This window comes from Thunnus albacares, chromosome 7, assembly GCF_914725855.1.
Source record: "Thunnus albacares chromosome 7, fThuAlb1.1, whole genome shotgun sequence".
In the NCBI taxonomy this organism is placed as follows: Eukaryota; Metazoa; Chordata; class Actinopteri; order Scombriformes; family Scombridae; genus Thunnus; species Thunnus albacares.
In genome coordinates, this window is record NC_058112.1 from 6,404,453 (window position 1) to 6,420,549 (window position 16,097).

The 16,097-nt window shown below is 40.5% G+C and overlaps 1 protein-coding gene across 11 annotated transcripts in view; it reads right to left on the reverse strand.

Moving 5' to 3' along the window:
- mical2b (microtubule associated monooxygenase, calponin and LIM domain containing 2b) overlaps nucleotides 1–16,097 on the reverse strand; it is a 67,658-nt gene that overhangs the window by 32,097 nt on the left and 19,464 nt on the right. For all 11 annotated transcript variants that reach the window (XM_044356089.1, XM_044356094.1, XM_044356092.1 and 8 more), the window contains exons 3-12: nucleotides 13,065–13,272; nucleotides 10,700–10,816; nucleotides 9,880–9,981; nucleotides 9,062–9,217; nucleotides 8,770–8,870; nucleotides 5,931–6,188; nucleotides 5,699–5,814; nucleotides 4,064–4,190; nucleotides 3,679–3,769; nucleotides 1,003–1,150 (exon numbers count right to left, since the gene is read on the reverse strand). In XM_044356089.1, coding sequence (XP_044212024.1) covers nucleotides 1,003–1,150; nucleotides 3,679–3,769; nucleotides 4,064–4,190; nucleotides 5,699–5,814; nucleotides 5,931–6,188; nucleotides 8,770–8,870; nucleotides 9,062–9,217; nucleotides 9,880–9,981; nucleotides 10,700–10,816; nucleotides 13,065–13,272 — 1,424 coding nt within the window. The remainder of the gene's footprint in view (nucleotides 1–1,002; nucleotides 1,151–3,678; nucleotides 3,770–4,063; nucleotides 4,191–5,698; nucleotides 5,815–5,930; nucleotides 6,189–8,769; nucleotides 8,871–9,061; nucleotides 9,218–9,879; nucleotides 9,982–10,699; nucleotides 10,817–13,064; nucleotides 13,273–16,097) is intronic.

Consider the following 16,097-nt stretch of genomic DNA (forward strand, 5'->3'; position numbering starts at 1 on the left):
GTCTTATGTAAGTAATGATTTTACAAATTAGAATTAAAAAAAAAACAAACGTCATCCTGCACATTCATACTATTAAACCACCCAGTTAAAAGAAAGACGGTCTGGACAGGAGTCCATTCCAGAAAGCAGGTTCAACACACTCTGAGTTTAACCCTTAACCCTGAACTCTGAGTCTCATTAACCCTGAGATGGGAAACTGAGAGTTTTCGGATCAGTACAGCTGATCAGAGTCAGTTCAATCAACTCTGAGTTTGTTCACTCTGAGTTAAACGCGTGCGTGATGAATGTTCCATCAGTGTGACCAATCACATCATGAGTGACAGAGATAATTATTTATTTATCCCGTGTGTCTAAAGTTTCATACAGATTATTTAAATGTAAACTGAGATTACACATTATGTGCAATAAAGATTTCAGTGCAGGAGCTGCTCTAACAAACTGACAGCTGTCATGTGTGCACAGAGTCACAGAGTTAAAATAGAAGGACATGAAGAGGTTTTACTCTGAGTTGAGGATGAATTCATGCTGTGTAATATTTGATGTGAGAACAAAAACTGTTCAAACAAATGACTGTCCTGAGTAACTAAACTAATATCCAACCAGGATTTAGATTCTGACAGATAGTACACCTCCACTAATGAATGCACTTTGATACGGACTGAATGAATGAGGAAATGAAACAGTGTGTCTGGCTCTGTAAAAGGGAGGAGACAGATAGAAACTCAGGGTTTGTTGAAGAAAACAGCAAGCAGATTAGCGTCACAGAGTCAGTTACCATGGTAACTGACCCAGAGTTTAAGTTAGCTCTCTTTCTGGAACTGAAAACCCAGAGTTTCCCTCATTTCAGGGTTAACAAACTCAAAGTTATCACTAAATTCACTTTCTTGAATACACCCCAGGTGACTCTTCAGAGGCCAACAGAATAGGCCCAGGCTTGAATAACCGTGTTTCCTGAGTGCACTGTGTGCGTGTGTGTGTGTGTGTTTGATAGTGTGTTCTTACATGAGCTCAGGTCTCTGGCGGTGTATGAGAGCGCAGAGGGCCAGGCCATTCCTCCAGGAAGATGTGAGGTTGGTGATACTGACTCCTCGGTATCCCTGAGTCTGCCTCTGACACCAGGTCAGCAGCCGGCTCGGTCGCACCTCGGACTCTGCGGGAGAGAAATAGCACATCAGTCATATTGTCAACAAGCTGATATCAAGATGAACAGACCGCTTTCACAGCAAAAAGATGACTGTTTTTCCCCCAAGTGATTTTATTCTTGTCAGGGCTTGAAAGTTTTCCAAACAGCACTACCATCATGACACAAACACCAGTGACTTGTGGGTTCACTTGAGCCTTCTGACTTGAAAGACTTGAAACACCTCCCAAGCCTAAAGCAGAGTAACCTTGGCAGCTATTCAGAGACAGTCAGGCCTGGGCACAAACTGACCTACTTAAAAAATCTGCAGTTCTTGATTTGATGTGCTTTAAAATGCATAACTGTGACTTCATGGCAGGATTTCAACAACATGTGAGAGTTTCTCCGTGGAGTGAAAGAAATGGGGGAGAAGGAGGGGGATGGGTTACTGTAGGCTTCCAATGATAGCTTTTGCAATAAAAGATTCTATTGGATGAAATATAGGGTGTTAATTTAAGTTAATGCTCATTTTGGATGCTGCAGTTTGTTTTGTTAGTCTGCCTTTACTGATATAAATGGGGTGGACAAAATATTAGAAACACCTCTCAGTGTCATGCAATACAATTAAACAGCACGGCAAACTACGGCCTCCAAAATGACAATGAAGTTGAATCAACACGTCTCTAAAACTTGGGACATGAATCTTTAGTGTCAAGATTTCAGCCTTAAAGGACCAGTGCGTAAGATTAGTGGCATCTAGAGGTGAACTGAATAGCCCTGCCCTCAGCATGCTGTATGGTGGCTGCAAAAAACACGAAAGGCCCTCTCTGGAACCAGTGTTTGGTTTGTCCATTCTGGGCTACTGTAGAAACATGGCTGTGAATCATGGTGGTCTCTGTAGAAGAGGACCCACTCCCTAAGTAGATATAAAGGGCTCATTCTAAGGTAATGATAACGCAATGATTCTTATTTTCAGGTGATTATACACTAAAACATACTTATGAATATTATATTCTATTTCTGCCAAGTCCGTTCCGCTAGGTGCTACTAAATTCTACACACTGCATCTTTAAAGCTGCACTGTTCAATATTTTTACAATAACAATGGTTCAAATGACAATGTGTCAATTGAAAGTGGTGACCCATAGAGAGTTATCAGCAACTCCGTGGTTCAGCCCCTTTTAGCTCATTATTTTGGTTTTAAGGCCCACTACTTTACCATTTTGGATCACTCTCATTGCTCTTGCTTCCAGATGCAGTATACAGTTATTTTCAGCTAACAATGTCTGATAAACCTTGCCTGCACCAAACAGGCAGACAAAGTTAGCGACTTGCTGGTCAACACAGTGGAGCATTTAGCAGCTTAAGAGAAGGATATTTTTCTCAGGACTTGATGGAGACCAAAACAGAGCTAAAGGGAAAATGCATATTGGACTTTAATTCATAGAGTGGCTGGAAACATGTCTTCAAATGAATGCTCGTTTCTCAGTGTCAGTTGGATGTTTAAATAAGTCATTGTTAGAACTTTATAACGTGATAATATGTCAGTCAATGTTGTGTTTACAGCTTGCTCCACTGCCCCCAAGTGGCCAAAAGAAAAAAATAATGCTGCTATGGTGCATCCACCTATCCCTGCTGGTGCAGAGTAGAGCAGGTCAGCACATGTCTGTGAGAGGCATCATGTTTGACCCTCATGTGGTGTAATGTAATCCAGCTGTATTGTCTGTGATGAGGCGTGTCAGCCTGTACCTGCGATAAGGCTAAAGTTTCCCCTCAGGAGGGGTTGGGGGTGCGTTCACTATGATGTCAACCTTTTTTCCCCAGTGGATTATATTCAGTAGTTTACTCTGACTACAAAGCCTTTGTTAAAGTTGGTTTGGAGTCTGTGTTGAGCCATTGTATAAACAGTAACTGAGCATTTAATTTAACACATAAAGGAAAGAAAGCTTTCGTGCAGTGTTTATGGGGCTGTGAATGTGTCTAATGGTGACTCACAGTATGATCAGATTACCATTTCAACATGACAGGGAGCTTTAAAACTAGAACACAGTCTCATCTGATAAGTTGGCAGCAATCGCCACTGTCACTAAAGATACTGGATGTGTCTAAAGCCTGTTTATAGCAGTATGAACACTCAACACAAAGACACACCATACTATCCCAGTAATCTCCATCAGTTGACTTGCAGTTCCAAAAACTCCTTATTTATCTTATATTGGTCCTTTAGGCAGCCCATCAGTTCAGCCTCTGTCTGAAACAGGCTGTTTTAGCTCCTGTCTCTTCAAGGCCTGACTCCTGATGAGCCCACTCTGTTCTCTGATTGGCCAGCTTCTGGAAGCTGCCCCTCGGCAGACTTCCAGTGGCTCCAGAGGCAACATAAACAAATAGTAGTAGTAGAATTTCACTTCTTTTTTTCATTCTTTACTCAAAATAGAAACTTCTCAAAAGCTGGAATACAATCGAAAGTATGTGACAACACGAACAACACAGGGAACAGCCTTAGCAACAACCATAGCAACAAAGGTCATTTGTTGTGGAAAAGAAAGTCTGCATCTCACCTCTTCTGGACAGGTTGACTGATCTACCTGTGGGACCTCCTCTTTCCCGGCGATGCGAGTCCTGTTGGCCGTCGATGAACAGGTGACGCACCTGAGAGACGGAAAGGAAGAAAAGATGAGGAAGAGAGAAAGACAAAAAAACCATTAGGAAAGATATGCTCCTGATTATACGATGATTTTAAATTAAATTAGATTCAACTTGATAGACTGAGTCATTGCAGAAGCAAACAGTAGGATTTAGATGCTAAATTTGAGAAAAGATATTTTAATCCAATACTACTGTCAGTTAGTGCAGATAAACTATGCTAAAAACATGTCTTGATTGCTCTCCTTCTTTTAATGTCAGCTTTCATTCATATGCATATTTTCCAAGAGTTGGACTTACCTGGTGGGGGCGTACACAGCTGGAGTTGAGGTTGGGGTAGCGGGTTGCAGGGTCAATGGCGTACTGTTCAAAGTTTTTACTGATGTTCTCTGTGGTGGTTTGAGGCAGCAGCCGGTAGATACTCTCCCTGAGGAGGGACAGAACAGATAACTTGAAGATTGAAGATACTGAAGCTTCAAAGATTCAAGACCTACATTGGAACCACTTGATCTGTGTAAGACAGGATGCAATGAGATTAAGTGTCGTTGAATCTACAGCTGAGGCCAAGTCAGGTTTATTTGAACTCAAAACTAAAGTTACATTTGCAAATATGTTTACATCATGTTTAATGTGCTACAGCTGAGCTAACTAGCTTCTAGTCTTCAAACTGAGGTTAGTGCAGGACAAGACATGTTTATGTTTGTAAGTTAGATAAGAAAAAAATGTAAAAAATACTCCTAGAAGAAGGAGACAAAGCCTATCTTGCTGTCCAATATATATATTAACATGTCACAACCTGAGGGACAGTGAATGAGACACACACACACACACAGATACACACACATTCACACACACACACAAATATACATGCATAGGATATACTGTATATATACACAATTAATATATATCAATCTTAATATTGGGTTAATGTTCATATTGTTATTTTGTACTGTCCAAATATTTGGATGAATTGTATTTTGATGCTTTGGCAACATTGTTCTTGAAACACTCATGCCAATAAAGCACATTGAATTCAACTGAAAAAAGACTTTAGCAGGAAAGCAGATGTGGCTTGTTTAGAGTCTGTGGCTCTTGTGTTGTGTAGCAGGATGCTGTCAGGCTCAGTGTGACTGGCTGCTTTGCCTATGAAAGAATGCTGACATTATTGCTTTATGCAAATATGGTTTCAAATTCATCAATCTGATTAAACTAATGGTTTTCTGATGGATTAATGCAAAGGTAGTGAGCACTATCCAGAAACCTTTTGGTTTTTGATTTTCTAAAGGGAGAACATGGGACCTTACAGAACAGATACAATGTATGAAGGAGTGGGGAAAAAATGCAGTTTAATTTCAGTTCAATCTGCCCATTACCTGGACAAAGTTTGGCCTAATGGTGAAGCTAGAGGAAAGGACAAAGGATCACTATACATAATTTAAAAAGAATCCTGTGGGGATCATGAAAAGAAATATTGCAGCCTTTAGTTATAAATATCTTGTGTACAAACTTGACAGTTTGACATGACTTATGTTAGAGGAGAGCTCCTGGAACGTTCCATATAGAGAGGGTTCGTTCTGAATGTCTTCATGGTAATCTGCCCATTAGATTTTGATATTTACTGTGCACAAGTCAAAATTGAGATCTGATGGTGGGACAAGAGTGAAACTTCGTAGGGTCACCAAAAACATTAGGAGTTATTCTCTCTATACAGATATATGTATGTAAATTTCATAGGAATCTGTCCGGTAGTTGCAAAGTTCTCTTGCTATTGTTGTGTTGTACAAACAAACTCACTAACTGTCCTCAACAGTCTGGATAGATGCTTGTTTTCATCTGTATGAAATCTAGTGAGAAAAGAAAATTACAGAGCACAGACAAGTCTGTCTTGCTTGAAGTTACAGGTAGTTACAGGAAGTGGAAAATAAGCACACATACCTCTCAGCCAGTACCTCCAGGGGGCTCCTGCCCTGTGTCCAGCCCCTCACCATCCAAGCTGTGTCGAAGGCTGCCAGAAACCCCCGAGCACAACCTGTACCCATGGGCCAGAAGGGCTGCAAGCAGAGAGCACAATGCCAGCGTTAAAACATAGACACTGAGACTCAGTCAGGGCAGAGACCAGGGTATCAAACAACCCTGACAACAAAGGGTTGCCAGTGATACCTCGTACCTCAAGCAGACTATCTCCCACCAGTGCGACCAGTAGCTGATGTCCGTGTTTCTCCCTGATCAAGGCAGCATTCTCTGAAGCGTACATGCAGGTGAAGTCAAACATTGCCACGTCCGGCTGTCCGTAGTGGTTGATGGCGTAGTCCAGTGATGGCAGCTGGTAGTTTGTGCCGAAGTCAGCTGCTTCACGGGCGTAGGAGAGTAACGCTTCGTGGTTGACATTATCAATGCTCAGCAGACGCTCTGTTTCCATGTAGTCCTATATTGATGGGAGGAGGAAGGTTTAGGGTAGAGATCATGAGGAGCAATATTTAATATCAAATTATTCAAAGATGCAATAATCATTTTTATATTACTTTTACATGAACACTGGCTCAGAAGATTATTTGTAATATTAAAAGGGCACTTATAGTTATGAACCCACAGAGAATTATTACTGCACTCTGCTGTTGTCCCCAGCTTTACAAAGCCTGGCAGCCTCCTCTCGTATCAACCCCGTTTCTAGCCGCAGTATGCAGCTTTTCTCAGCTAAAAAGCTGATAAATCCACTGTTTTCTGTCAGCAGCAAACAGCAGACTAGCAACTAACTGCTGAACACAGTCTAGCATTTAGCAGTTTAATTAGAAATTAATTAATTGAGATAGTTCCTTGGGATAGTGGAGACCAGAACAGCAATAAAAGGAGAGTCGGTAGAGCACTTCATATTTGTTACAGGGCCAGAATACAACTTCAAATAAATGCTAATGTTGCTCCGTGTTTGCTGGATGTGTATCGTCATGTCAACGTTATAAGGTGAGACTACGCCCACTTCTGCCTCTAAGTGGTCAAAAAAATAATATATTTATGCAACTTTAATTTGACTTGATAAATTGTTTCATCTTCACTTTTTTAAAATTAGTTTTATAATTTGTAGTACGCATCAATGCACAGTAACTGTACAGTTTAAATGCTCCTCAGGTACAAAATGTGGAGTGACTTATGGGCCACAAAAATCAGCTTTACAAAGATTAAAGAAACAGTTTCTTTATCTTTGTTATTCAGCTGTATTATGGTAATATGTCATATTTACTGCTTTGACATTTCAGGCAGAACACTTGACTGGTTGGACATTTCCTCTTTATGCTCAGTAAAAAGGTACCACTTCCAATAAAGCAGAAGCATTAAAAATAAAGAATAATTACTTTTACAATTGAAGTTTATCTACCTCCTCCTCTAGTCTGATCACTTACATAAAGACAGAAAATAAGCAAGAACTTCTTCGTTATAACTATTCTATTGTTGTCTGGTACAAAAGCCTGAAACAACAAATTCAGTTTTGACTTTGGGCGTTTTAGTTTCTAGATTAGCTTCCTAATTTAGCTAAGAATTTAGGTCAAATATAATCCATTAGGGAATTTGGCATTCAGCCAAACAACACTATTTAATGGTCAAGCTTGTAATTTTTTCCAGAACCACCAGGGCAATAAGAAGGCAGTTTGCTTTTATCTTCTTTTCTGTCTGAAATGCAGACTAGTAGCCAATAATTTGTTATAGGTCACAGTGTGAAGTCAACAGTAGTGAGTGATGAGTCTAAACATGTTGCCCCCCCCATGAGTGATACCATCTCCCTCTGAGTCACTGGGGAAATAACTCTCATGTTGTTTTGACTTGTTACCAGAGTGAGATAAATCCTTATCCTATGATTTTTTTATCCAAATAACATTTCCTGAAAACCCACATGGCAGGTCAGACAAAGAAACAAGATCAAGAGCGATTCACAGACATGCATATTTCTCGATATATGAAAGGACATGTTCAGACTGAGGAGAAATAATGAATAAAAATAATAGTTTGTTGAATCAGTGAGCTATTATGAGTGATGAGGCCTCTGAAGCTTAGGCCACATGTGCGCACACGCTGTCACATAGCTGACGCAGTGAGACACCGCTCTGCACAATGTAAGATGAGACTGAGAGCTCTGAGGGAACAGTAAGGCCTGATTTCAACACCTGTGTGAGTTTGTGATAGAGAGAGAAAGACACAGCCTGGATGTGTATGCCACGTCTTCTTCTTATGTGTGTGTGTGCGTGCACGCGCGTGTGTAGAGATAATTGTTCTGGCAGACGTTGAGCAAGCGGGTTATAAGCAGTCTCCCTAATAAGATCCTGCCTATGTCCTGATGCCATAATAATAACCTCATTTATACCGTCTAATCTCTGTAGAGGACATGGAACCTCACTGAGAGGAAAGCTCTGACTCATCTGTGCGTGTGGGTGTTGGTGAGTGTTTGCAGGGGACATAGAAGAAAGGTGAGAGAGAGAACAAGCATCTAATTAGAGCCTTATTTCATTATCATCCCCTATGGAGGCTCATCACTCACTGCCAAAGCTAGCTGCTCACCGGTCTGGCAGGCGCACATACACATTCCTGCCTACCCAAAAAACAATTTGTTCTCTGCTCTGGGAGATGGCTTTAAATTTTGCGACCCGTGTGTGTGTGTGTGTGTGTGGTGGTGATAAATGTGTGTTCCAGTGCTAATTTTGGCAATCACAAATAAGAGGAAAAATATTAGCTCACAACCCTAAAACATAATGAAAGATGGACAAATGGACAAATAAACTAACTTCAGTTTTAAAGGGATAGTTTGTATTTTTTGTAGTGGGGTTGTATGAGGTGCTTATCCATATATATTAGTAGTGTCTTTAATGTTTGTTGTCAAAAACTAACAATAATCAAATGACCAAAATGTGACTAAAACTAATATAAAAAAAAAAAAAAAAATCTGTAAAAGATCCAAACTAAATCAAAACTTGGTGCCAAAATGAACACTGCTGTGTTTATGTGTGCATGACTGAACTCACATTTATGATGACCCCTTTGTCCAGCAGACTCTGCTTCTTCGCCGTCATGACAAAGTAGTGGGTGTTGTCTTTGTAGTAAACTATGTTCTCCAAGTCAATTCCTGAAAACATGAGAAGATTTACTGAACTGAGGACACTTTAAGTGCACTGGGAGAGAGCAACGAAGAGTGGGAGAAGCAAACAGACAGCACTGCACGGTGTACAACTCAAACAAAGATTTTTTTTTTTTTTTTTAAGGAAAGGAGGTTACACACTGAGGTCTGCTGGTGCCATGTTATTTCCCCTCACTCACCTGTTTCCTCCCTGAGTTCCAGGAAGAACTTCTGGTTAAAGATGAAGGCCACACCACTGATCTCCTCCACTTTGGCCTCTGCTGTAGTGTTCCTGTTGACAAAGTTAGCGGTGATGGCGATGGCCAGCTTCCCGCGAAACTCCTTGCGGGCGAAACCTGCCGGGAGGAGATAAGAAACCTTAGCAGTGACCCACGCAGAGGGAAACAGTATTTCACTGTCGTTTTCATTTTTAAGCAATACAAGCATGTTTAGACAGTCAGATGCAGATTCTGATCAACAGCTATGCAACCACTGAACCTTCTAGCTACAGTATGTTTTCACATGAGGGAGTTTCTCAGGAACAGTGACACAAACACTTCTGCAGACTGTTTACCATGGCTGTAATCAGTTACTTTACGTGTCAGCAAACATGTGCACAAAACATGTAGTATACACACACAGATGAGCATGACACACACAAACATTATGCCTGGACAGAGAGCAAACAAATCTCTCAAACATTTCATAAACCAGCACACACACACACACTCCCACACATACACACCACTGACCCCACCATTAAACATGCAGTTTAAACTACGTCAACAGGAAATGCTTAACCCAGTGACTGAAAGCAGCTTTGCAACACCTCACCTCAGTTCTAGTAAAAATAACAAATACAGTTTTGACTGCAGGGTAAATGTCCTTCAAATGTGGGTCAGTGTCTTAGGAACTCACTTTGGGCTGATGTTTGAACACTAACTGAGACACTTAATCATCATCACAGTTTAGCCTGCAGCATAAATCCCATTCATTACTGTGTTCCCTTCTCTCTCACCATCTAACGTGTTTTTGCGTCCATCGGCTCCAATCACCACGTCGAAGTCAAAGTCCGAGACAGGATGGCTGGATGGCCGGACCTCTGCTCGCCACCCAGGACCTGAGGAAGCACACACACAGCAAAACAAGCAAGATCCACTTCAGTTTGATTCATTTCATATCATAATATGCATGTTAGCTTAACAGAGTGTAAATTAACATTTAAAGGAAAAACAGATGACGGGGAGTTGAGGGTGATCCGGAGCAAAGGTCATTCCATTTGGAGAACAATGTGGATACAAGCTGGGGCCACTGATACACATATCATGATGAAGTGCTGATATGATTATTCAGACCTTTTTCAGACCACACAAGGTTTATGTGGTTATTTATCAACTGCTACATAGCAGCTACATTACAGGGTTCAGTGAGGTTGTGTCGTGTTCCTTGGAGCGTTAAAGTGAATAAGTCACCATACGACATATTTAGGACACTTAGCACATTTTGGACCCATTAGGAAAGCAAACTTTAAGTAGAACTAAAATGTAGCTATAGGCAGACTCTATCAATAGACTATTTTCCACACAGTTTGAGTTTGTTTAAATGCTGCCACTGCAAACACCTCCTCTCTAGGAAAAAGTCTGATCGCTTTAACATGTGTTGTGTGCTTTCCATATATAGCTGAGATATGCAGGAGGGTCTGCTGGTTAGGAGAGAATTTCTGTCCTCATGTGTGTCACTGCCACTCTGATCCTTTAACATGCAGATAACATTACCCCCCCCCCCCACACACACACACACACTCTCTCACACACACACACACACACACACACACTCACTGTCGCCAGTCTGCTCCTCTGGAGGCTCCAGGAGTTTGACGAACTCTACGTTGACATGAATCTCCACGCCCAGAATCAGACACACTTTCAGCAGCATCAGCTGGAGCTGACGGATACCTGGAACAGATACACACAAATGCACGTATGTCACACCCAACAGCACACAAAGCTGGGCTACGGCAACTGTACAGGTAAAAGAGCAAATGTGCATTCTAGACCACGGTTGGCTCGAGGTGGTTTGCTAAGCATTAGAGCGCATTCAGATAGCAAGCAAGTGGCTACTGCTGCATCCATATATGTTCTGCAACTCTGCTGCTGTGGCTTCCAGCAACATACAATTTTAATAACAACCATATGATACAGGTTGCTGCTATCCACCAACTCTTACACTTAACTCTTAAGAGTTAGCTAAATAGAGCCAATTCTAGCTTAAAATAAAGAAAAATTTAGCTAACTATAATATCAAACACTGTTTATTGACACAGACCACATAATAAAACTTCAAAGCTAATGTTGCTCCAGAACCAGTTTCTGTGGTTTCTGGCAGCAAACCGCAAAAGGTTTGAACATCATCAGCTCAGATGGCAGCAGCAAACAGCCGTGCACGCTCACAAGAGCAGCAACTGCCCTCTCTCCTAGCTGGCAGCATCTGCTTGCTGCCTCAAAGTACCCCTAAAGCTCTTTTTTTTTCAAAGTCACAGTAAAACTTTAGTCATGTGACGTACAGTATTTCAGTGTATTTCACACACTTAAGTGAAACAGAGTTTACTCCAGGGCAAATCTACAGATGTGATCTTTCAGCTGTGATTTTGCCAGCTAAAATAAAAAAAAACACAAACCTCTTACCAAGATGTTGCTCTGCAAGCTTTCCACGAGCTAACAGGCAAGTGTGGTCTCATATGACGGGTTGGGTTAGCTAGTCATTCCAAATCACAATTGATTGGATACATTTACATAACTGCCTCCGAGTTCAAGATGAATCATCAGAAATATTTTTACAGGTTTTGTGACTTTGCAATTTGGACATTTTAGAACTGTAACCAACTTATTATGCAATAAAAAGTTTGAAAATATGGTTCTTCCATTATTGTTTTTTTGCGAAGAACATACTTCAACACAAGTCATTAATAATATTTGTATATATCTCTATAAGTATTTAAACGGTATTTACATTCTTCCAGAGCAGTGGGTATGCAACGTTTTCTCTCCAAATACTGATTGCAGTAACTCATCTTAGGGTGTCTGCTAGTGCTGAGTACCAATCCAATACTTGAGCTGTCTCCCAAATTTAAAGTCTGTATACCCCACATTGGAATTATTTTTATGTAAAGTAAAATAAGGTCAGAGACAAAAGAGTGAGTCGTTGGCCTGCTGTGACTGAATGAATGAAGCTCATAGCTGAAACTGTGAATTTTACACTGACAAAGAAACTGTGTTTAATATGGATCCATCACATGATGGATGATTCCCGATCGCCACAGATACCAATCCCTACCAAGCGGACTATAAAATATCACAGATCGACCAGGATGTAGCAGCTTACTCAAGTTATAATACAGAATAAAAGACAAACTCAGTTTCACAGTTTTAATATAGTTTACACATACTGTAGCTCAGCTCTCAGGTGCTTTCTGGGCCATGGATAAGGCAGAAGACATGGGTGCACTTATAGCTGATAACAAGTTAGGATTATAAGACGTGAACAGTCAGCAGAGCTCATCTTTGAAAGCACATATATAAATACATGACACCATTACTAAAATTGGAGAAGAAGAAGCACCCACTGAGGAGACACTGACTGAAGAAACAAACTGCATAGAACTAAGCTGCTGGAAAAACTCTCACAGGTTACGCAGCATCACATAGCCAGCGAATACCTCCCCCGTCATGCCACACTGTTAAATATAGAGAGGAGAAATGAAAGCCACTTCTGTGAGGACGGCTCTGGTTTTGCGGCCACACAATGTCACATTTATCTGTATGGTTGTGATTTGACACACATGGTAGGCCTTATTTGCATGTCTGGCTCCTGGGCACTTTGCATGCTATCTCTTTTAAAGCAGGAATGAGCATGACATTACATTACAGTAGGTTTTCTCGATTTTTCTGGTTTTAGGTCCCAAAATTTTAGTTCAATATAGTTTAGTTGAGAGAGTTGTTGCTTTGAAATGATTTGATGTTAAACCAAAAAACGACTTGAGCACTGAAAGTAAGAAGAAGAAGTTGATGTGGGAGAAAGAGGAAGAGTGAAGAGTTCAGCTTCAGTCAACTTCCCCAGTCTGGTCTCTAACTAGAAAACATTTCATTTTCTGAGTATTTGATTTATCAATAACATTTTGCCGTAACAACACAGATTGACACTCACTGATGTGGTCGATGGCACCGGCACAGAATTTCCCGTAGAACTTCTTGGCCCCGAGGCCCCTGAGGTCGTGGATGGTGTAGGGCCATAGGTGGAGCACATTGTTCCTGGAGAAGGTGTCTCTCTTCTCGATCACCACCACCTTACAGCCCAGCAGGGCCAGCTCGATGGCCGTCCGCAGACCACAAGGACCCCCGCCGATGATCAGACACTGAGTGGGGTTAAGGAGGTAGAAGATGACGATGAGGAGGAGAAGGAGGGTGGTAGAGATGTTTAAAGAAGGTTTTAGTAGTAGTAATACCAGCATTTTGTTTGTTTTAATGTCACAGAGCAGGTGTTGTGTTCTTGGAGTCACAAAGTCATCTAAGTCATATCCATAAGTATCATAATAACATAAAAGGAGGCCTGATGAAGAAGAACCTTGTATTAATAAATTAAATGTGAGATGTACCACAGTACATTGCTATAGCCATCCATTAGAGGTAGGCACACGAAGATCAATAGTTTTAAGAGTTTAAAAAAAGAAAACATGATTACTAATCAGCCACTCTACTGAGCATTTTATCATTTTTTAGCTTGTTGTTTTTGTTTTATGGCCCGCACTTCAATATGCTAGTTCACTATCACTGCTCTGACTGACCTAGTTTTCAGCAGCACCAGGCAGCTGTTTTCAGGGGAAAAAAAAGCTCTGGTAAACCCTCTGTCACTACTACCTGCCCAGCACCAAATAACAGACAGACTAAGTTAGCGACTAGCTGGTGAACATAAGGTAGCATTCAGGCGCTAAAGAGCCACATTTCTTTCTCCAGAGGGCAAAAGACCAAAACAGATTAACTGTAAAAGGAGGGTGAATAATGGATTTATATTCGCCTGTAGGCCAGACACACACTACACATCTCCTGAATGTGTAAATAAGCAACTGTTTGCTAACACACTTGTTGATAATATGTCAATATTGTGTTTTCAGATTGTCCCGCTGACCTAAAGTGGGAAGGAAAATCTATTATTGCTGCTGATTTTTTTTTTTAGAGTACACAAGAAAGGTAAAAAGCTTGTGGTAATAACAGCAGCAGACACTGTGTCCCAGTTCCATACGACATACTAAATCTACCCAGGGTTTTAGTATGTGGTGTATTCACAGTGGAAAAAGACAAAATCAAGTAAACCAGAGATGTCAGTATCCACATGAGGGACACTACTGTCCCCAAATGTAACACGCAAAGGAAATGAAGGAGCCATTCAGCTATAATAAGTTAAACAAATTTGTCAACAGCTCCAGTGAAAAAGCTCACTAGAGGGCTAAACCAAACTTATGCCAACTCATCTGCCCTAATTTTCCACAAAACAGAGCGCCCACCCATCAACTTTCTCCAAACAGCAGTTTCTCCCAAAAAAATGTGTGGGATAATAATTTAGCTGTTATTTTTGGCCAGCCCATCTCTGTTATCTCCCCTCAGAGAGTCTCTGGCCTCTTTCCCCTCCGGATGTCTTATCTTTTCCTTCACATATGAAGTCATTCCAACACTATGCTGAACGTACTTCTTAGAATACTTTGACTTACATAGTCAGACAATACAACAGTCACTTAAAATACCAAATATAAGATACTTATCACGTGAAATAAACTGTATATCTGAACTCCCATTCTGTCTTTAGGCTTCAGCTTTAAACCACATACTAACTGACTAAAATGCAGAACCCACTTTCACAACAGCTTGTATTACTTGATCCATAAATTATACTAAACAGAATTTACTCTAGTTATGTGCTCCAAATCCAATTCAGCCTCTGAAAATTAGTATTATTACTTTGGTCTAATTAATTATTTGCATATAATTACAGCAATAATCTACTTACATAATATATTTTCCTCACAAATCCTCATTGGCAAAGTTGCTAATTGCTTATTAAACAAATAGGACCATAAATCCTCTGTGAGGCAGTCTTAAATGAGGGTAAACAAATTAGCTGCATATATATTAATTGTATATAAAACAGAGACTTATCCAAAGCATGAGCTGGGCTGTGGTGAACTTCAAATTTTATATATATATGTCTTTACATCCCCATTCTGTTGTATTGTAGTAGTTCTATCAACTTAAAGTTTTTTTAGGTCTAAAATGCCCTATTAAAGAGGTTCATAACAGAAGAGAGGAGAGAGAAAGGATGACGTTAAAAGTTAGACTAAACACTGTTGTGAATAGATCGCAGCTACCTTAATAACCTTCACTACTACGAACACTAGAACCTTTTTTTTTTTAATGATCAGTTTCTTGTTGATTGATACCAAACACAGTGAATGATGCTTCACAGACTGAACCACCTGTCATTGCATTTCAAACTCAAAGGCTGTTTTTCCATGGTTTAGCCGGCTTAAATCACATTGTGCTGTAGTAAGCCGTGAAAACATGTGGGCACTAACCTGCACTGCTGTCAGATATTAGACTTATTTCACTGTTTACATTTCCTACATCTGTCTTAACTTACTGCTAATCCTGCTAGTACACACTAAAAGCTTTTTCCAGCAGCAAAGTTTTCATTTTGAAGCAGCTAAAGGAAATGCAATGTGTTTGTCTCAGAACTTCGTTAGCCACGCTATTCTCCATATAGTCTAAACAACAAAATATGGACATATTTGGCTAAATCAATTAATCACAATGGAATCACCATGACTGGTGGGTTTACTCGCAGGGGTTTAGTAAATCCGTGCAAAGTTTTAGCATCAAGGTTAACTTGGATGATGCTGACCATTAGCAAACTGTCTCCAAAATGGAGGAAGCTATTAAGGCCTATTAGCCGTGTTGCACCACCCACTTTCATTTAACCCTCCCAGAGTATTAACTGTTCCAGTAAAAGAGGAATGGTTTGCAGACAGTTATGAGACAGGAAGTGATGTTAGAAATACCTATTTTGAATAAACTGTAGCGTCAGCAACAGTTACAGAGTGAAATAGTGTACAATCCTGAGAAAAAAATGGCAGAGAGGTGTAAACAATACAGTAAAGAGTAAATAGAAAGAAGGTCGGACAGCTATTCT